General features: G+C 42.0%; 1 protein-coding gene across 1 annotated transcript in view; it reads left to right on the top strand.

Moving 5' to 3' along the window:
* LOC128850246 (microtubule-associated protein 1B-like) overlaps positions 1 to 20,843 on the top strand; it is a 133,179-nt gene extending 112,336 nt beyond the window's left edge. The window contains 5 exon segments of the mRNA XM_054053239.1: positions 1,902 to 1,984; positions 6,883 to 7,023; positions 13,035 to 19,284; positions 20,275 to 20,510; positions 20,688 to 20,843. Coding sequence (XP_053909214.1) covers positions 1,902 to 1,984; positions 6,883 to 7,023; positions 13,035 to 19,284; positions 20,275 to 20,510; positions 20,688 to 20,843 — 6,866 coding nt within the window.
* The last annotated feature ends 1,236 nt before the right edge of the window (positions 20,844 to 22,079 follow it).

The following is a 22,079-nucleotide window of genomic DNA, read 5'->3' on the forward strand; positions in this document are numbered from 1 at the left end:
GCTTGCCAGAGTTTATTGGAGGCTTGGAGCAACACCATTTCATCAAGGTTAAGTTGGGGTGGGGAGGAGCAGGAGCAGCAGGGGAGAGGATGTGTCCTTGACAAGAGATATACAAAATTTGGATGCCCATCATGAGGGCTATGCAACGAAAAAAATAAAAGAGAAAATTAAAAGAAAACACTGCTTAACCATTTGCTGATCACACATCATTGATCAGGCAACTCCATCTGGTATGAGATACCATGGAGGGCTACCATATGTAATCACAGTTCCTATACTGGAGTATTCCCCCATTGTAGTGCATTTATTTTTTATGGCTTTGATATGGCACCACGTTGAAACAGAAGAATTTAACTAAAAAATGTATGGAGACTTCAAGACCCTTCTAGATGTTTATGCGAGTTCTCATTTGCCTCAGCAGGTTATCTCAAGCAACAGTCCAATCTAAAACAAGCACCGCGACCACTCCCAAAGTCCCATAGTAGACAATTATGATCTAATCTGCCTTAAAGGGACATGTATTCTTACCTCTCAGATCCTGAGATGCAGCCTCGAGGAAGAAGGGCAGTCTGGTAGAGACCTACACAAGTCACCTAGACTGGCCCATTGGCAAAGGATTGAGATCTCAGAAGCAAACAGGATTTCTGAAATGTGTAAACTGCATGTTTATGTGGAAAATTCATCCTCAGAGCTCAGCCAATATTAGGGCAAATGATAGTCTTTCATTAGAAAACCTTATAGGTTGTTTGAGTTTCCCCTTCATTCTTCAGAGAGAGGGAATTCTCCCTGTGCCCTTTCTGCTAGAATCATCATATCACATCACACCACATCATCTGCTTCCTCTGCAGATAGGTTATTCTGACTTTAATTTGTGTGGAAAAGGCGTTGAAGGGGAGCGAGTGGGAGCTGGTGTCCATCTGGGGGAGTAGGGGGAAGGGCTGACTGGAATCCCTCTGTTGAGTAGCTTGCTGCCTACAGCATACATCCCCATGAGCTAGCATTACACAAGCATACCTAATAAGGAGAATTGTTTCAGTAGTTAGGTTTGGTTAAATATGTCTTGAAGGAAGGCTTGCTTTCTTCCATTCTTTCATTTACATTTCGAGGCAGTCACACGTGCAGCTCTAAACAGGCATGTGTACATGGTGCAGACCACTATACATGTCTCAAGCTGCATGAAATCATGCAACCAGTTCAGTTGGTTATAACCTCCATTTCTGCTGAGATGTTTACTATTGCTTTTTTGAGTTCGCTAACTCCTAGCCAGGGAAGGAACCACCTCGCAAAGCTTCTTTCACCTGGGCTCCTTTGCTTGTCTCACAAGTTGTGTTTGTTAGCCATGATGGGCAGCGCTGGCATACAGTCCAAGTATTCACTTTGCTTCCTGCAGGGGAAAGTTGCAGCCCAGGATGACTTTCCTCCTGCTGTGACTAAGCCACCAATAATTCCTGGAAAAGTCTAATTTAAAATCACCTAGGCATGTTGCAGGACTGTGCAACCTCAGCTGTATCTGTGGTGTAGATACATCCACAAAAATCCATGGCCAGATGTTCAACTGGTGATGGTTACTCCGGTCCCTGATGCACATCAGCTCAGTAAGACCACAGTGAGTAACAGGGATTCCTCCTGCCAGGGGGAAAGGACAGGCCCCAGCGCTGTTGCCAATTTGTCTGCATTACCTTGAATTTTCTGGAGTGATGTTTCTGACCCATAGGACCACATGCCATGGGTATTTCTGAAAACAGTAGTTGCTGTGGCTGGTGTGCGCTGCCCTGGGTAATCAGAGGGCTGTCACACAATGGAATGTATAACTGGCTCGGGAAAAGCACTGGTTTAAACCATGCTGGTTGAACTTAATGTCATGTCTTTTTCTTTTTTTTTTTTTTTTCCTGTGCCTGCAGGTCAGAAGATTCTTCACCACAGAAGTGCTGTCTTAGAAACTGTAGTTCTGATCAATCCAGCAGATGAAGCAGTTAGTACTGAGGTAAGTCAGAAATACTTCACTGGCTGTGTCATGAAAACTCTGTTAAGTGAATAGGTTGAGAACAGCTCCTAAATGTGGACAAAAGGACATATTAGGAGTAAATATAATCGAAAACATCAGACATCTCTTGATTTTCTTCCTGATTTTCCAGACTCCTGATAAAGCATCAAAGGCATAGGACAGAAACACACCACTTATCCTAGCACTCATTTCCTCACAACATACCAAATTTCCTTCTTGATGAAGTGAAGTCAGCTGTGATGAAACTACATCTGCTTTTTTTCTGCTCCTCCATTGTTTGGTAGCTCTGGATGCCTATTTTACATATGAAAAAGTGCCTGAAAAGAAACCAGGTGCCCTGAGATAAAGTAAGTTCTTCAAGAATTGCCATCTATGTGGTGGTGAATCTAGGTTGATCTATGTGGCTGTCCTTCAAAAAACATGTGACATATCAATGGACTCTCCAGAGTGCCCCAGAAGAGGACTGTCAATTCTTCGTGAACTCGCTAGAGTAGAGTCAAAGAAATGAACATGTAGCTGTTGAGGCCCACTTTAAAAGAAAGTGAGTTCTTTTTTTCCAGCACAGCACCTGAGCAATACAAAATCACTCAGAGGTATAGGCGTACACTATATCTTTTACTAAATAAGACGCATGCCCTTTAAACACTGGAGTCAAGTGATCAAACAACCCACACGGGCCAGAGCACAGACAGGAAAAGCTGCAGTTGCAAAAGTGACAAATGCTTCGCAACAGTGTAACAATCTGCTTAACTGAGCCCCAAACAGCACCAAGAGCCCTAAGGCTTCCTGGAGTCAAACCCAAAATCAAACCAAAACCGCCCGCTACAGCCCACTGCAGCTGCACGTGTTGCAAAGAGAAAAGGAGAAAAGAAGAAAAGGAGAAAAGATAGGAAAGGATAAAAGAGTTACAATAGGCAAATAGTTGCAAGAGATGAGAGATAGTCACCACCTTAGGAGCTCCACATGTAGCAGCACGCATTTCTTTGTCCAGCGGGTCCAGAAGATGGTGGGTTTCCACACACAACACACAAACATGAGACAAGACAAACAGAGAGGGACAAGCAGACAAACAGAGAGAGAGAGAGTTGCAGAGAGAGAGAGAAAACAGACAAATGGAGACAACAGACAAACAGAGAGAAAGACAAACAAACAAACAGAGATTTGCACAGAGAGCTTCAGGCTTTCGTGGGGTTTTTTTTAACTCTGTCCCCACCCCTCACCTGATCAGGTTGGGGGGACAGGTAACAGGCTCAGGTATGTCCCTCCTCCCTAGACAAGTCCAGACATGCTCTCCAGAACTTCCGGCCTTGCCACTGAGTCTGGGGGCATACACCTGCTTTGAGCCATTCAACTCATGCCAGGCCAGGTCTACACAGTAGCTCGAAGACAAAATTACCAAATTCAGGTAGTGGAACTGAAGGTTGTAAAAATTAGGCATAATTACATTGCTAGCCAGTGCTGGGAAGCACTGACATAGAACAAGTTCTTTGGAGAAATGAAGTGGCTCTGCTTGCAGTACTTTACGAAAAATCTATTTTGTTTCCAACCTTAAGTGCTTTCTGGCTGTTAATAGCCATACTTGTGGCAGTCTGAGCGTAGTTCTGCCCAGAGCTCCTATCTTGTTCAGTCAGCTGTCAAAAGTCTCTGAAAGAGAGAAACCCAGATGGAGAGAGACTGCATTTGCTCAAAGAAAACAAGTTTCTGAAAACCCCATGAGTAATTTCTTCCTTCTTAAGAAGATCCCACACCATTGCTCTAACACTCCCCCGTCTATACTGTAAGTCTCAGAAACTGGAAAGTATACTGAATATATGGATTTTTCTTAGCATGCAAGTAAATCTCCCCCTGAAGGGGAAACAGGAATTATCGCTACCTGTAACAAGGGTCAGGTAAAGTAATGAGGATCTAGTTTAAAACAATTAAATTATTTAGAAATACTGAAGTTTATTTCTCAGTAGCAAGAACCTTTGAGCAATCAGGCATCTGCATAGTTTATTACCGTGTATTGAAAAAGGTCTTGGACTGGCACAGTTAAAAAAAGTTAGTGTCCATAGTTAGTGACATCATGAGATGTAAATGGTGCATGTGACTGTACCTGAGTGCTTGATTATGATTGTGGTGAAACAGAAATATCCTTTAACTTTGTAGATGATTAAAGTTACAACAGAATAACAGTCTAAATATTCAACTTTTATATGTAATTTGTGATGGTTAGTGACATTTTTGCAACTGAATTGGAAGCAATGTTGTACACTGGGAAAAGATTAGCCTTCCAAAATAGTCTGACACATGTAGTTGATCAGCATGCAGGACACAGTTGGACAAGTTTGTCCTGATACAGTGCCATTAAAATTCAGCAAGAATTATACAAGAAATGTATTTGTTCATTGAAATATTCTTTTTTCATTAAAATTTTGTTCTCTTCTGCTCCTTCCTTTTTTTCCCCCCACATCATTAGATTAGTTTATTCATCAGACTTTCTCTGTAATCACTTCTTGTGCCTCCTTTTTTCCCTTTTGCTCCAACCACATGAATTTTAACAAGGGTGAGAGTTGGGTTTTGCACCTGGGACACAGCAACCCTGGATGTCCATACAGTCTGGAGAGTGCGAGGCTGCGGAAAGGGATCTGAGGTTCTGGTCAACAGCAAGTTGAACATGAGCCACCAGTGTGCTCTGGCAGCCAAGAGGAGCAACTATGTCCTGGGGTGCATCCAGAATGGCATCACCAGCCAGGTGAAGGAGAGGATTGTCCCGCTCTGCTCTGCACTGGTGTGGCCCTTCCTCAAGTACTGGGTGCAGTTTTGGGCGCTGCAGTACGAAAAGGGTCTAAAGCTACTAGAGAGCATCCAGGGGAGGGCACGGAGTTGGTGAAGGGTCTAGAGGGGAAGCTGTATGAGGAGCAGCTGAAGTCATTTGGTCTGTTCAGCCTGGAGAAGAGGAAACTGAGGGGAGACCTCATAGCAGTTTACTGCTTCCTCACAAGGGAAGGAGGAGTAGGCACTGGGCTCTTCTCTCTGGTGACCAATGACAAGACCCAAGGGAATGGCAGGAAAATGCGCCAGAGGAGGGTTAGGTTGGACATAAGGAAAAGGTTCTTCCCCCCGAGGGTGATGGAGCATTGGAACAGCTCTCCAGGGAAGCAGTTACAGCGCCAAGCCTGACAATATTCCAGAAGCATTTGGCCAATGCCCTCAGTCCCACGGTGTGAATGTTGGGGTTGTCCTGTGCAGGGGCAGGAGTTAGACTCAATGATCCTTGTGGGTCCCTTCCTACTCAGGTCATTCTATGATTCCTTTCTTCTCTTCTTTTGTAAGCAACACTATAACTTGAAACTGTTTCGACAGTCATCATAGAATCTGGAATGGGTTGGGTTGGAAGGGATCTTTAAGATCATCTAATTCCACCCCTCTGCGATGGGCTGGGATACCTCCCACTTGATCAGGCTGCCCAACCTGGCCTTGAACACTGGATGGGATCCACCCAAGGGTAATGAGGGAGCTGGCCCAAGTGCTCACCAAGCCACTTTCCATCATCTGCAGGCAGTCCTTGGCGATTAGGGAAGTTACACTTGACCAGAAGTTAGCAAATATTACATCTACAAGAAGGGCCAGAAGGAGGATCTGGGGAACTCCAGGCCTGTCAGTCTGACCTCGGTGCCGGGGAAGGTCATGGAGCAGGTCATCTTGAGTGCCATCACACACATGAGATTAGGCCCAGTCAGCATGGGTTTATGAAAGTCAGGTCCTGCCAAACTAACCTGATCTCCTTCTATGGCAAGGTGACCCGCTTAGTGGGCAAGGGAACAGCTGTGGATGTAGTGGACCTGGACTTCATAGAATCATAGAATCATAGATTGGTTTGGGTTGGATGTGACTTAAAACCCATCCAGTTCCAACTGCCTGCCATGGGCAGAGACACTTCCCACTGGATGAGGTTACTCAATGTCCCATCCAACCTGGCCTTGAACGCTTCCAGGGATGGGGCATCCACAACTTCCCTGGGCAACCTGTTCTAGTGTCTCACCACTCTCATGGTGAAGAAATTCTTCCTTATGTCAAGACTAAATCTGCCCCTCTCCACTTTATACCTGTTTCCCCTCGTCCTATCACTACAAGCCTTTGTAAACAGTCACTATCCAGCTTTCTTGTAGGCCCCTTTCATGTATCGGAAGGTCTTCTCCTCTCCATGCTGAATAAGCCCAACTCTCTCAGCCTGTCCTCGTACGGGAGGTGCTCTAGCCCTCTGATCATCTTTGTAGCCCTCCTCTGGACCTGTTCCAACAGTTCCATATCCTTCTTATGTTGAGGATTCCAGAACTGGGCACAATACTCTGAGTGGGCTGTCATGAGAGCAGAGCAGAGGGGGAGATCACCTCCCTCAGTCTGCTGTCCATGCTTCTTTTGATGCAGCCCAGGATATGGTTAACCTTCTGGACTGCAAGCGCACGTCTAGCTTCTCGTCAATCAGTGCCACCAAGTCCTTCTCTGCAGGGCTGCTCTCAATCACATCATCCCCTATCCTGTACTGAAACTGCGAATTGCCCCGACCCAGGTGTAGGACCTTGCACTTGGCCTTGTTGAACCTCATGAGGTTCACACAGGCCCGCTTGTCCAGGCTGTCCATGTCCCTGTGGATGACATCCCGTCCTTCTGGTGTGGCAACTGCACCACTGAGCTTGGTGTCATCTGCAAACTTGCTGAGGGTGCACTCGATCTCACTGTCTATATAATTGATGAAGATATTAAGCAGCACTGGTCCTGGGAGACTCTGGTGCAAAGTATGTTTTAAATTAGATAAGGTAAACTGTATGTTCTCAGAGGAATGCACAAACACGTAGTAACTCATATTATTAATGTGCTTCTTTCTTTCTTTCTAGGTGCGCTTAATGATCATGGATGCTGCAAGACACAAGCTCCTTTTACTAGCTGGACAGTGCTTTGAAAACACAGGAGAACTCATTCTTCAGTCAGGGACCTTCTCCTTCCAGAACTTCATTGAGATTTTCACAGATCAAGAGGTGTGTTCTGAAAAGTGCCTTCCATACATGATCATGTGATGGCACAGGTTTTTAGAAGACTAAAAATGGACCTCCAGATTGTTAGAGTCGGCCTTGGCTAACTAATGCTGATGCTCTTTATTCTTCATTATAGCTTTTCTTTCAAGACATTTATTTACTTTAGTTTTGATGTAAATTGCTTAACAAAGGAATTACATTTTAATTTGGGGAATTAAATTGTAACTTCAAGAAAAGAAAGCCAAGGAACATTTTGACAATGGAAGGAGATAGTGTTTTGTTTAAAATATACAGCTTGTTTATCTGAGGTGCACATACAAAGCAGTCAAATTGAATTTGACACCAGGTTCTTGCCTGGTGACAGCTAAGTAATAGGTAACATTAAACAAAACCTATCTGTTGGAATGGCTGTAGGTTTTTGCATCACCTAACTGCTTGGTTTATTTACTGTAGTGTTTAAAATTTTTCTAGTAAAATCTGCAAATCTTGTTTTATATACTAAAAATATAAGTATGAAGTATACCAATGTTTAATGCTCTTTCTTTCATGACTTGTTATTTCGCTCTTACTCAATGTACTGTGTCTGAAAGCTCCCATAGGGCAGGAACCCATAGTAAAGAAGCTGTCACACTTATTTGGCTGCTGTGTAAAATATATATTTAAATAAATTATATGGCTGCATCCCTGGGTATTTAGTTTCCAAAATTAATTAGGAGCATTTCAGTGGAGTAAGATTTGAAAGTTCCTCACAAAAAAAAGAAAAGTCAGCATGAGCTCCAGCATGACCTTGCTGTATCCATTTGATCTTTTTTTCAAAGCCTGTGTTCAACATATGGTTGTAGGGCTGAGGAAAGAACTGGATTCCTGTTCTCTGAAATATGCATGATGTCTAAAAGTCACTGTCAGTTCACAGTTACTTTTCTGTGAAATTGCAAACCTCAGCTCCTTGCATCACTAGCTAATTAGTGACACACAATTACTTTATGACTGCATGCAAACCTAGGGGTGAATACTACCATTACAGTTAGGAAGATAAACCGTTGGCTGCAAAGTGGAGCAGTGGGGGTTGGTTATGAGTTACAATCACTGTACTCCCATGATCTCTAAGTAAAGCTTACTTGACTTGTCTCTGCTGCTGACAACATGCTCATCAGCCAGCCAGCATGGCTGTTTTAAAGTGTTGCCTTCCAGCTTATTGTCTCTGAAACCTTGGGATCCGACTAATTCTAAAAGATTTCACAAAAGCAAAGAAAGATCATATTTGCCATACTGCAGTCTGAGTATGTGACAGTTTTTAAAGGGTCCCATTAATGTGAAATTTTTAGGTGGTCTACAAACTGAGAATCATAGAATCATAGAAACATAGAATAGTTAGGTTGGAAGGGACCTTAAAGAACATCTAGTTCCAACCCTCCTGCCATGGGCAGGGACACCTACCACTAAAGCAGGCTGCCCAAGGCCCCATCCAACCTGACCTTGAACACCTCCAGGGATGGGGCAGACACAGCTTCCCTGGGCAACCTGTGCCAGTGTCTTGCCACTTTCATTGTGAAGAAATTCCTCCTTATGTCTAGTCTAAATCTGCCCCTCTCCAGTTTATACTCATTTACCCTAGTCTTATCACTACAAGCCTTTGTAAAAAGTCCCTCCCAGCTTTCTTGGTGGCCCCTTTCAGTTATCAGAAGGTCACTATAAGGTCTCCTGGGAGCCTTCTCTTCTCCAGGCTGAACAAGCCCAATGCTCTCAGCCTGTCCTCATATGGGAGGTGCTCCAGCCCTCCGATCATCTTTGTAGCCCTCCTCTGGACCCGTTCCAACAGTTCCATATCCTTCTTATGTTGAGGATTCCAGAACTGGACACAATATTCCAGATGAGATCTCACAAGAGAGGAACAGAGGGGCAGAATCACCTCTCTCAACCTGCTGGCCACATTTCTTTTGATGCAGCCCAGGATATGGTTGGCTTTCTGGGCTGCGAGCACATATTGCTGGCTCATGTAAAGTTTCTCATCAATCAGCGCCCCCAAGTCCTTCTCCACAGGGCTGCTTTCAATCTCATCATCCCCCATCCTGTTTTGAAACCACGGATTGCCCTGACCGAGATGTAGGACTTGCACTTGGCCTTGTTGAACCTCATGAGGTTCTCACAGGCCCACTTCTCCAGCCTGTACAGGTCCCTCTGATGACATCCCATCCTTTTGGTGTGGTAACTGCACCACTCAGCTTGGTGTCATCAGCAAACTTGCTGAGGGCGCACTCAGCCTTGCTGTCAATATCATTGATAAAGATATTAAACAGCACCAGTCCCACTATGGACTCCTGAGGGACACCACTTGTCACAGATCTCCATCTGGACATCAAGCCATTGACCACTACTCTCTGAATATGACCATCCATCCAATTTCTTATCCACTGAACAGTCCACCCATCAAATCCATGTCTCTCCAATTTAGAGAGAAGGATGTTGTGGGGGACTGCGTCAAAGGCTTTACAGAAGTCTAGATAGATCACATCCGTTGATCTTCCTGTGTCCACTGCTGTGGTTACCCCATTACAGAAAGCTACTAGATTGGTCATACAGGACTTGCCCCTGGTGAAGCCATGCTGGCTGCCATTAATCACCTCCCTGTCCTCCATGTGCTTTATCATAGCTTCTTGGAGGATCTGTTCCATGATATTCCCAGGCACAGAGTTGAGGCTGACAGGTCGGTAGTTGCCAGGGTCAGCTTTTCTTCCTTTTTTAAAAATGGGCACAATGTTCCAGTCACCAGGGACTTACCCTGACTGCCATGATTCTTCAAATATGGAGAGTGGCTTGGCAACCACATCTGCCAATTCCCTCAGGACTCTGGGATGCATCTCATCAAGTCCCATGGACTTATATATGTTCAGGTTCCTCAGGTGGTCACAAACCTCATCCTCCTCTACTGTGGGAGGGGGTTTACCCCCTTGGTCACCATCCTGTCCATTGACCCAGAAGGGGTGAGGAGAGCAGTTGTCAGGGAAGACTGAGGAAAAAATTTTGTTTAATACCTCAGTCTTCTCCTCATCTGTTGATACGAGGTCACCATTTTCAACCATCAGTGGGGGTCCATTCTCTTTAATCTTCCTTTCATGACTGACACACCTGTAGAAGCCCTTCTTGTTAGTCTTCACTTCCCTTGCCAAGTTCAGCTCCAGCTGTGCCTTGGCTTTCCTGACCTCATCCCTACACAACCAGGCAGCATCCCTATACATGTCCCAGGTTACCTGTCTCTGCTTGAACTGCTTATGCAGTTCCCTCTTTTTCCTTAGTTTGACTAGCAGGTCTTGACTCAGCCACGCTGATCTCTTCCCTTCCCTGCCTGATTTCCTACATATGGGGACTGAGTGCTCTTGTGCTTCATGGAAAGCATTCTTAAATATTTGCCAAGCTCTTTTCTGCTCCCTTGTCCCCGAGGACCATGTCCCAGGAGGTCGTGCCAAGTAACTCCTTGAAGAGATGGAAGTCTGCTTTCCCGAAATTTAGGGTCCTGACTATACTCCTCGCTTGCCCCATATCCCTCAGGATCTTGAACTCCACCATTGTGTGATCACTGCAGCCCAGGCTGCTTCCAGTCCTAATGTCATATTTGTTTGCTCCCAGAGTGACTTTGAATCCAGAAAAGAGAATGAGCAGTTACATGTCTGTGTTATCAAATAGTATAAGCAATGGAACTGTCGATATCCTTTGTGTCGCCATTTGAAATGCAAAACCATTAAAGCCTTTTCTAGGGCATTCCTGAACTCTCTATTCCTAACAGATATGATCTATATCTGGAATAATTTTTCTCCAGTTTTTCATTGACCTGAACTACCAGTGACTTAACACTGTCTGCATTATGTGTGCCACCTTTTAGGAGCAAAGAAAGTAAAAATTTAGGAGTATGAAACAGCAATCCAAATATGGTATAATATAAACTGGATAGGACTAATCCCAAACCCCAATATATTCATTAGCCTGGTATATTGCCATATGATGTTTTCCTTATCTTTCATCTTTTTCTGCCTTTATTCCTTTCATTTGTTTTGCTTTGTTTTTTTTCTTCTCTTTTTCAGACAAAGCCATGTCTGACGTAAGGGTGAGATTTATTTATACTCCTCCTATCAAATGGTTTGAATACAAAGTAAGGCCAAGAAAGAAAGACAGAAAATATGTATTTTTGCACTGGCATTTTATTTCTGAATTACTTCTTTAAAGTTTACATAATTTTGTGGTCTTTTTGCTAAGAACAAATAGAACAGAAATGGGCTTTATTTAACCTAATTTCATGTAAAAAAAAAAAAAGTCAAATGAAATATCTGTGGAACTGGGAGAAGGTATAAAATATATTTTTTCATGTTTGCGTTATAATCTGGAACCACCAAATATTGGGTTTTAGTTCAGATTGAATGAAACAATAGCTCTTCACACTATGGCATAGAAGTTTTTGTTTTCTGTGCCTTCATTTCAGTAGCTAGTTTTGGTACTGGCATGTTGTCAAACACTGTCAAAATTAATGGAGTTATTCCAGATTTTCACTTTTGTGGATCATGAGTTTAGAATCAAAATAATGACAAGAGCATTTTTAACCTTAACACTTTTTTCTGGGTCTTTCTTTAACCCTGATTTTATATTTTTATTTATAAATATATATAAAGCATTATAAATACATCATATATTGCATAATATGATATACTATATATATATTTGTTGTGGTTTAACCCTGGCTGGCAGCTCAGCCCCATAGCCACTTGCTCACTCCCCCCACAGTGGGATGGGGAAGAGAATTGGAAGAGTAAAAGTGAAAAAACTCGTGGGTTGAGATAAAGACAGTTTAATAGGGAAAGCAAAAGCCGCGCACATGAGCAAAACAAAACAATTAATTCATTCACTGCTTCCCATCAGCACACAGGTGCTCAGCCATCCCCAGGAAATCAGGGCTCCATCACACGTAACAATGGTTTGGGAAGACAAACACCATAACTTGAAAGTCCTCCTTCCTCCTCCTTCCCCAGCTTTTATCACTGAGCATGACACCCTGTGGTGTGGAATATCCCTTTGGTCAGCTGGGGTCAGCTGTCCCAGCTGTGTCCCCTCCCAATTCCTTGTGCACCCCAGCCTGCTGGCTGGTGGGGTGGGGTGAGGAGCAGGAAAGGCCTTGGCTCTGGGTGAGCACTGCTCAGCAAGAGCTGAAACATCCCTCTGTTATTAACACTGCTCCCAGGACAAATCTAAACCAGCCCCATACCAGCTACCATGGAGAAAATTCACTCTCTCCCAGCCAAAACCAGAACAGATATATATATATATACCTCACAGTCTCACAAATACGAAACTTGCAACTTTTGGATTTTTGATGCAATAGATAATTTCTCAGTGTTCTGGAAATTTGTCCTGAAGTCAGTCTTACTAATCTAGGAGTCAGGAGCTAGGAGTCTAGGAGCCTGCAGAAAGAATTATAGTAACAATGGTGTTGTGGAATACATCTTGTGTGAGGAGAGGATGAGGAAGGCAGGTGCTCCTGGAGGATGCTGGCCTCCTCTGTGCTGCAGTTATTCTCTGCCTGTTAAGAGGATGCATTGTTTCCCTTAGATATTTGGCTGGCTCTTCTGAATGGGCAGGGGAAGCAGGGAGACTCACGAGCCAATGTCAGAGACAGGGATGACTCTGACAGCATTAGCCTCATAGTCCTCATTCTCTCTAAATATAAAAGCTTGTACCATCCTCCTATAAAGGATGGAGGAGGGAAAGGGGAACCTTGGGGTAATTTCCTCCTTTGGGCAATGAGGAAAGGACATTTCCTCATAAGCTGCTCCTTTGTATTTAAAAAAATAAAGTAGTAAACTAATTGTGCTAACAGGTTCCTTTAGCTTCTAGGATGGGTACTCAACAGTGCAGAGGAGAATGAAAAAGTTTTTATCTATCTTATCAGGAAATATTATGTTCTGAAATTAAATTATCATTGCAAAATTAATTTAAATCCATCTTCTTGTGCTTTTGTTTTACAACCCTAGATTGGTGAATTATTGAGCACCACACAACCTGCCAACAAAGCCAGCTTAACTCTTTTCTGCCCTGAGGAAGGAGACTGGAAAAATTCCAACCTTGACAGGCACAACCTTCAAGACTTTATTAACATTAAACTCAACTCAGCTTCCATATTGCCAGAAATGGAAGGACTCTCTGAATTCATAGAGTATCTATCAGAATCAGTAGAAGTGCCATCACCTTTTGACATTTTGGAACCTCCAACTTCAGGAGGCTTCTTGAAACTCTCCAAACCCTGCTGTTATATTTTCCCAGGTGGAAGAGGAGACTCTGCATTGTTTGCAGTGAATGGATTCAACATGCTTATCAATGGAGGATCTGAAAGAAAATCTTGCTTTTGGAAACTTATCCGGCACTTGGACAGGGTAGATTCCATTCTACTCACTCACATTGGAGATGATAACCTGCCAGGAATCAATAGTATGCTTCAGCGAAAGATAGCTGAATTAGAAGAGGAACAGTCCCAAGGGTCTACTACCAACAGCGACTGGATGAAAAACCTGATCTCACCTGATTTAGGAGTTGTATTCCTTAATGTACCTGAGAACCTGAAGAACCTGGATCCTAACTTCAGAGTAAAAAGGAGTGCAGAAGAAGCTTGTTTTACTCTCCAGTATTTAAATAAATTGTCTATGAAACCAGAACCTCTTTTCAGAAATGTAGGAGATATCATTGACCCCATCATTTTATTTCAGAAAATGGGAGTTGGCAAACTTGAGATGTATGTGCTTAATCCTGTAAAAAATAGCAAAGACATGCAATATTTTATGCAACAGTGGAGTGGTACTAGCAAAGATAAAGCTGAATTCTTGCTATCAAATGGCCAAGACCTAGACATTCCATTATCCTATTTCACCTCTGTCTCATCCCTGATTGTATGGCATCCAGCTAATCCTGCAGAAAAAATAATCAGAGTTCTGTTTCCTGGAAACAACACCCAATATAATATTCTAGAAGGACTAGAAAAACTCAAACACTTAGACTTCCTTAAACAACCAATGGTTACACAAAAAGACCTAACTGGGAACATCGCTAGTCCAGCTGTGAAACAAGCAAAGTTGAAACAACGAACAGACAGCAAGGAGAGTCTGAAGCCTGCTGCAAAGACACCACCGAGCAAGCCTGTCAGAAAGGAATCTAAAGAAGAAACACTGGACTCTGCAAAGCCTAGTCCAGCACCGGAAAAACTTCAGAAACTGGAAAGCAAAGAAAAAGTTCCAGTTAAAAAAGAGAAACTAGCAAAAGTGGAGACTAAGCCTATAATGGTAGAAAAAGATGTAACAAGTAAAGAACAATTAGTAAAATCTGAAACTCCTGAAAAACAAGCTACAGATGTAAAACCAAAAGTAACAAAGGAGAAGGCAGTAAAAAAAAAGGAAGTCAAAATAAAATCTGAAGAAAATAAAGTGGAAAAAGAAAAACTAAAGAAAGAGGTTTCTAAAAAAGAGGAGAAAACACCCATCAAAAAAGAGGAAAAACTCAAAAAAGAAGAGATCAAGCAAGAAGTTAAAAAAGAGGTGAAAAAGGAAGAGAAGAAGGAAGCTTTGAAGGAAGTAAAGAAAGAAGCTCCACCAAAGGAAGCTAAAAGAGAAGAGAAAAAGAAAATTAATAAGGAAGAAAAAGAAGCCAAAAAGGACATCAAAAAGGTTCCTAAAGAAACAAAGACAGCTACTCCTTTGACTGAAGTCAAAAAGCCATCAGCAAAGCTTAAACCACGAAAGGAGGAACTTGCAAATAAAGAAGCAGCACCCGCTGGAAAGCCAAAGGAAAAAGGAAAAGTTAAGAATGTGAAGAAGGAGATTAAAGTCAGTGGAGCGCAAGCTGTCTTTGCAGCAGTTGAAGCCACTGCTACAACTGTAGCAGCTGCAGAAATTATAGCTAGCGGACAAGAACTTGAAGTGGAGAGATCCCTTATGTCTTCACTAGAGGATCTAACAAAGGATTTTGAGGAATTAAAAGCTGAAGAAGTAGAAACAATAAAAGAAACAAAATCTCAAGTTGCACTTACAGAGGATGAACTGAAACTCACTGACACAGAACAAAAAGAGGCCTTTGAAGTCCAAAAAGAAAAATTAGATAATAAAGGACCTGCTGAGTCATCTGATGAAGGCATAACTACCACAGAAGCTGAGGGTGAGTGTGAACAAATACCTGAAGAACTGGAACCTGTGGAAAAGCACAGGGTTGATGACAATGAAAAGTTTGAAGATGAGGGAACTGGCTTGGAAGAATCATATGAAGCAGGAGATTATGAGGAAAAAGCAGAGACAGAAGAAGCTGAAGAACAATGTGAAGATGAGGAAGAAAAGACAACACTGGAAACCCCAAAACCATATATGAAGGAAGCAAGAAAAATGGAAGAGAGTTCAGAAGAAATAATGACTGAAGCAAATGCTAACATTAAAGCCAAAAGATATATTGAAAAGTCAGATGATGAGGCATCAGATGAACAGGCTGAGGAAGACAGGGAAGAAGCAGTAGAAAAGGCAGAAACTGAAAAGACTGAAGAAGAGGAGGAAGACAAAGCAGAAGACATAAGAGATGAAGAGGAGACTGAAAAAACAGAGGCTGAAGAAAATTATGCGATGACTGTGGTAGACAAAGCTGCAGAAGCTGGTGAAGTTGAAGGTAAATATGACCTACTCATAATTACACCGAGAAAACATTCAGAGCCTCAGTCTCCAGCAGCTGAACCGGCCTCTTATATCCATGATGAAACATTACCTGGTGGATCAGAAAGTGAAGCCACTGTTTCTGATGAAGAAGATAAAGAAGATCAACCTGAAGAATTCACTGCTACTTCAGGTTATACACAGTCTACCATTCAAATATCCAGTGAACCAACTCCAATGGATGAAATGTCTACACCCCGGGACGTCATGAGTGATGAAACTAACAATGATGAAAGTGAATCACCTTCTCAGGAGTATATGAACATTACCAAGTATGAGACATCTCTATATTCTCAAGAATTTGCTAGACCTAAACCTTCTCCACTTCCAGATGCTTTTAATGGATTATCAGAAGGATCCAAAACAGAGGCCACAGAAGGTAAAGACTATAATGCCTCAGCTTCTACCATCTCACCACCTTCTTCATTAGAGGAAGACAAATTCTGTAAATCTGCATTCCAAGATGTATATTGGCAAAAAGGAAGTGAAATCCAAGGCACCGCCAAATTAGAAATCAAAGAACCCTATCTAGAAGATGGTGGTAAACATAGTCCAGCTGAGAGTTTGTCTCCTCCATCACCCATTGCCAAAACACCACTGAGTGACTGCAGTGTGAACTTTTCACTCACTCCCAATGAGGTCAAGGTCTCAGCTGATCCTGTCCCCATTGCTACATTGTGTGATGTACATCAAGAAGTTGCTGAAGAACACTGTGAAAGCCCTGAAGATAAAACATTAGAAGGAGCATCTCCATCACAGTCTGCTGCTGGTAGTGCTGGCCATACACCTTATTATCAGTCTCCCACTGATGAAAAATCCAGTCAGCTTCCCTCTGAAACCAGTGAAAAGTCAACAGAAGTTCCTATTAGCTTTGAACTTAGTGAAGTCAAAGATGAGTCTGCAAAATCCAGAATAAGCCCTATGGATGAGCCTGTACCAGATTCAGAATCTCCTAGTGAAAAGGCTCTCTTACCTCTACAGAGTCCACTACTGATAGGTTCAGAGACCACTTATGATACATTTTTGAGTGCTGATATAGTGTCTCCCAGCAGAGATTATGGAAGTCCTTCTGAGGGGAAACCTGAAAAAGAAATATCAGCTGTTCTGATGAGCTCAGCTTCTGAAACCAGCTCTGTGGGCCTTTTCCAAGAAAAACAAGATGAAAAAAGCATGGAGTTTATGGTAATTAAGGAAGGCTTCAGCCAAGAAAGGAAACTGGAGGATACAGAACCCAGCAGCTCTCAGTCTTCACTGGTCTTGGATGAGCAGAAATTAGGTGATCTCTCACCTACTCAAATAGATATCGGTCAGTTTGGTTCCTTAAAAGAAGACACTAAAATGTCAATTTCTGAAAGCACCGTTTCTGAGAAGTCTGCAACTCCAGTTGATGAAGTTGTTGCAGAAGACACCTATTCCCATATAGAAGGAGTAGCTTCTGTCTCTACAGCATCTGTTGCTACTAGTTCGTTTCCAGAACCAACTACTGATGATGCATCTCCTTCTTTGCATGCTGAGGTTGGATCCCCCCACTCTACTGAAGTTGATGATTCCCTTTCAGTGTCAGTTGTACAAACACCAACAATGTTTCAGGAAACAGACATGTCTCCATCTAAGGAAGAGTGCCCAAGGCCCATGTCAATTTCTCCACCAGATTTCTCACCTAAAACCACAAAATCAAGAACCTCAGTGCATGATCACAGCTCTCCAGAGCAATCAACTAGGTCAGTAAAATTTGGTCAGGAGTCCCCTGAGCAGTCTTTAGCAATGGACTTTATTAGGCAATCTCCATACTATCCTAGTGTAGGCACTAGTATACACCATATATCTGAAAATGGTCCAACAGAAGTAGATTATAGCCCTTCAGATATACAGGAGACTACTTTCGCACAGAAGATTTCCCCTATGGAGCAGTCATCTTACTCTCAGGAGAAGGACATTTCAGAAATTATTTCTGTTTCTCAAATTGAAGCTTCATCCTCAACTTCATCAGCTCATACACCTTCTCAGTTAATTTCACCTCTGCCAGAAGAAACATTTTCAGGTGCTGTTCCACTCAGAGATATGTCACTACATTCTTCTTTTACCTCAGAAAAGGTGCAGATCCTAGGAGAAAAGCTGTCACCAAAATCTGACCTTTCTCCATTAATTCCAAGGGAATCTTCTCTGCACTCTCCTAGTTGTCCAGATTCACCTCCTGCAATCACAAATGTGGTATCAGCTAGTCCCATATATTTGTTGTCGCTGCAAATGTCCTCTGTCAAAGCATCTGGTTACCAGGAACCCCTAATAAAGCACAGTCCAGAACCTTTAATCAGCCCAGTAAAAGAAGATTCAGAGAAAAGCAGCAGGTCACCAGAACAACTTAGTTATTCTTACAAGGCCACAGAGAAAGCTACTAGGTCACCAGAGGATATTAACTACTCCTATAAGACAGTTGCAAAATCTATATCGCCTCAGGCCACAGATTTTTCCTATGAGATAACAGGGAAAGCTACTAGCTCACCTGAGGCCACAGAGTATTCTTATGAGATGAAAGGGAAAACTGCAAGGTCACCAGAAGTCACAGATTATTTCTATGAGAGAATTGGGAAAGCTATCAGATACTCTGATGCTATGGATTACTCCTATAAGACAACAGGGAAAGCCACCAGCTCGCTTGAAGCCATGGATTACTCATTTGAGACAACTGGGAAAACCACCAAGTCATCCAAAGCTACTAGCTATTCCTATGAAGCAAGTGTACATTTCACTCCAGGAAAATCATTAGCAGAATCCCATCAAGATGTCGACTTATGCCTTGTGTCCTCATATGAATATAAACAACCTAAAACTGAACTTTCACCCTCATTTATCAACCCAAATCTCCTTGAGTGGTTTGCAAGTGAAGAACAGTCTCAAGATCAAGAGAGGCCATTAACTCAATCTGGGGGAGCCCAGTCACCTTCTAGGGGAAAGCAGCAAGGACGGCAGTGTGATGAAACCCCTCCCACATCTGTGAGCGAGTCCGTCCCATCACAGACTGATTCAGATGTTCCTCCTGAGACTGAGGAATGCCCTTCCATCACTGCAGATGCTAACATTGACTCAGAAGATGAGTCAGAAACCATTCCAACAGACAAGACAATTACATACAAACAAATTGACCCACCACCTATCCCAATGCAGGATCCCAGCCCTTCCTCTAAGCACCCTGATGTCTCCATGGTTGATCCAGAGACTTTGCCCATCAATCAGAATTTGGGTAAACCTTTGAAGAAGGACCTCAAAGAAAAGACAAAGACAAAAAAGCAGGGTACTAAGACCAAGTCGTCTTCTCCTGTTAAAAAAAGTGATGTTAAATCAAAACAAGTGGCTTCACCAAAACCAACTGTAAAAGAATCTTTAGACAAAATTTCCAAAACAGCTTCTCCAAAAAAGGAGTCTGTGGAGGAGGCAACCAAAAATATCTCTAATCTGGAAGTAAAGTCTCAAGTGGAAAAGAAAGATAAGGACACCAAGAATGCAGCAAATGCAACATCCAAGTCAGCTAAGACTGCAATCACAGGTAAAGACAGATAGGAGTTCCCTAATGTTAAGATTTTCTTAGTTGTTGCAGTGAAATTAGGTTGTCTTTATATCGGCTGAGAATGTAGTCTGTTGCAAAACCCCAAAGAAAGTCCATGTTTTAAATATAAATCTGGTGCATTAAGGCTACATTTAAATGATGGAATTCACTGAATTAACTTTTGCATTCTGAGAAACTTGACGTGTCAGTTTGCTCAGATGTAAAGAATTAGAGCGAGAGTACATTAAATATAAAGAATTTAATACTGTCTGAATTGTTAACCAACTAATAGAATTAAAAATACCATATTTGTAGGTGAAGTGAAATCAGTAGTAAAGTGAACCACTTTATTAATTGTAAGAATCTATATAGGCACAATGCTCTTATAAAATAATACAATTTAATATCGTGAGTTCCTCATTGTCCCTCTTTCTGCTCACATGTAGTATCTTCCTGGTGCACCTGTAAGACAGTCTGAGCATATCAACAGCTACTATGTGCTTATACCCCAAATCTCAGGACCACTTCTGCATGGCTCCCTGTGTGACCCTAGCTTTTATAATCATGCATACTTGAGACTTTCAAAAAGCTCTACTTCTTAACTTGAAAAATAATACTGCCATTTATGGAATGGTGATTCAGTAATCACAGCTCTTTGTAATAGTAGTATATTATTGGGAAAGGTTCAATCAAATGTTGGTCATGTGGTAGTGAGTTTTTTATTGCATTATATATAGTTAGTTGCTTTCATTCCATTTTCTTCCTCCCAGTACAATCATAATTGGCATACAACAAAGCTGGAACATATCATTAGATGTAGAAGGGTAATACCATAATTGTTTCAGGGGACACAGAAGTATAATTCTAGATATGTAATGCTTCACCAATACTAGCAATTTTAAGAATACTCAGTGGTTATAATAGTAATTGATGAATGTGGGTTTTTTTAACCACTCTGTGATATATTCTTTTGTTGTTTGATTTCCAAAGGACCTGTGAATAGTAAGTCAGCAAAATCTACAGCAGTGCCTGCATCTCCAGTGTACTTGGATCTGGTGTACATTCCAAATCACAGCAATAGCAAGAATGTCGATGTTGAGTTTTTCAAGAGGGTGCGGTCATCCTACTATGTGGTGAGCGGGAATGATTCTGTAGCCGAGGAGCCAAGCAGGGCTGTTCTGGACTCCCTGATGGAGGGCAAGGCCCAGTGGGAGAGTAACATGCAGGTAGGCTCTTCACTAGAGCTCTTCTTTTATCCAGCCATTTATTTAAGCATTTATTGCACAAAGACCCACTCTTTCCAAAAGGGAATCATACTTGTTGGCCGGGACTTCTTACAAAGACATTTTTCTTATCAGTTGTTTCTGTTGTCCATTCCTCAGGAGTTCTGTTCTGTGTTGCAGGTGACCTTAATCCCAACCCATGACTCGGAAGTGATGAGGGAATGGTACCAAGAGACCCATGAGAAACAGCAGGATCTCAACATCATGGTTTTGGCAAGCAGCAGCACTGTTGTTATGCAAGATGAATCTTTTCCTGCATGCAAGATTGAACTGTAAGAACAATACCATGCATCAGAAAATTTAAAATTATTTCCAGAAATTCTTCAGTTTGAAAACATCTTTTCTAAAAACTCAACCAAACTATTTCAACTGCTGAACTGCATACCTGCAAAATGCTATACGGTATCATGCTGCTGCAACTCACTAATATTTTTCAGTCTGTCTTTATTGCTAAGGGAAATAACAGTATTCCTATAGTAGGGTTTAAATTACCATGAAAATACAAATCCAGTTTCATCTCCGCTGACATTTGGAAACTCTGTATTAGCAATTCCAACTGACTTCTGCCAAGTAGTGGCATTTACCCTCTAAAGAAACACAGAGAGAGAGAAAGAGAGAGAGAGAGAGAGGAGCAGGAGGAGAAAGTAATAAATAATTACATCTCCAGTAGTCTCATGGCAATAGTTGCATTGCTTACTTCAGTCTGTTTATGCACTCACATGAAAAGGAGGTTTTTAATTTGTATCAATCTAACTGAGCTATCGCAAAGGGGGTCCTTACTTTACAGAACTATTAGTTGGAAAATCAGCAGCAGAAGGTGGCAAGGAAGGGATGTACAACCTAAATGCTCATTAGCAGTTTTCCACTTTAATTTGAACTCCACATACTGACATACCTTAACAATCGTAGGCCAAATATGCACATAGTCTGAACCCCATTCAGAACTCTAAAACTGTTCTTTAAACATGAAGAATTGTTGGTCTAAGGCATGCTCCCAGTAAAAATCCACTCACTCCAGTCAGAACTGACCAGTCCACAACCTTAAACATCCACATCCACTGTCAATTAACTGAAGCAAAATACCAAAGTAGTTGGAAGTACATACAGTAGTCAATTTGCCTTAGAAAGTGATTCGAATGTACAAAGAAACTTGATGCACTTACTTTTTTAATACTGAGACAGCAAATTTATAAAACATCTGTATAGGACCATAGTTACACCAATAAAAAAGTGTGAGTATACGTGTGGTGCTAGAAACCTATTTGACTGGTCAAACAGCTTGGTGCTTTGAATTACATATGTTAGTTCTGTGAACAATTAATTGATGCACCAGGACAGCTCAACAAGGCTTTTTTTTTTTTTTTAAAGCTTCTTTTGTACTGTGGAAACAAGATTCAAGTGGTGTCTAGTATCAGAGTTGCAAAACTTAGTGAAACATTCAGGATGATGAAAAATGTCACTTGCAAGTCTGTACACTATTCAGCCTTCCTTTGTCTTACTTTATTTTATTTG

Source organism: Cuculus canorus, chromosome W (genome assembly GCF_017976375.1).
Source record: "Cuculus canorus isolate bCucCan1 chromosome W, bCucCan1.pri, whole genome shotgun sequence".
NCBI lineage: Eukaryota > Metazoa > Chordata > Aves > Cuculiformes > Cuculidae > Cuculus > Cuculus canorus.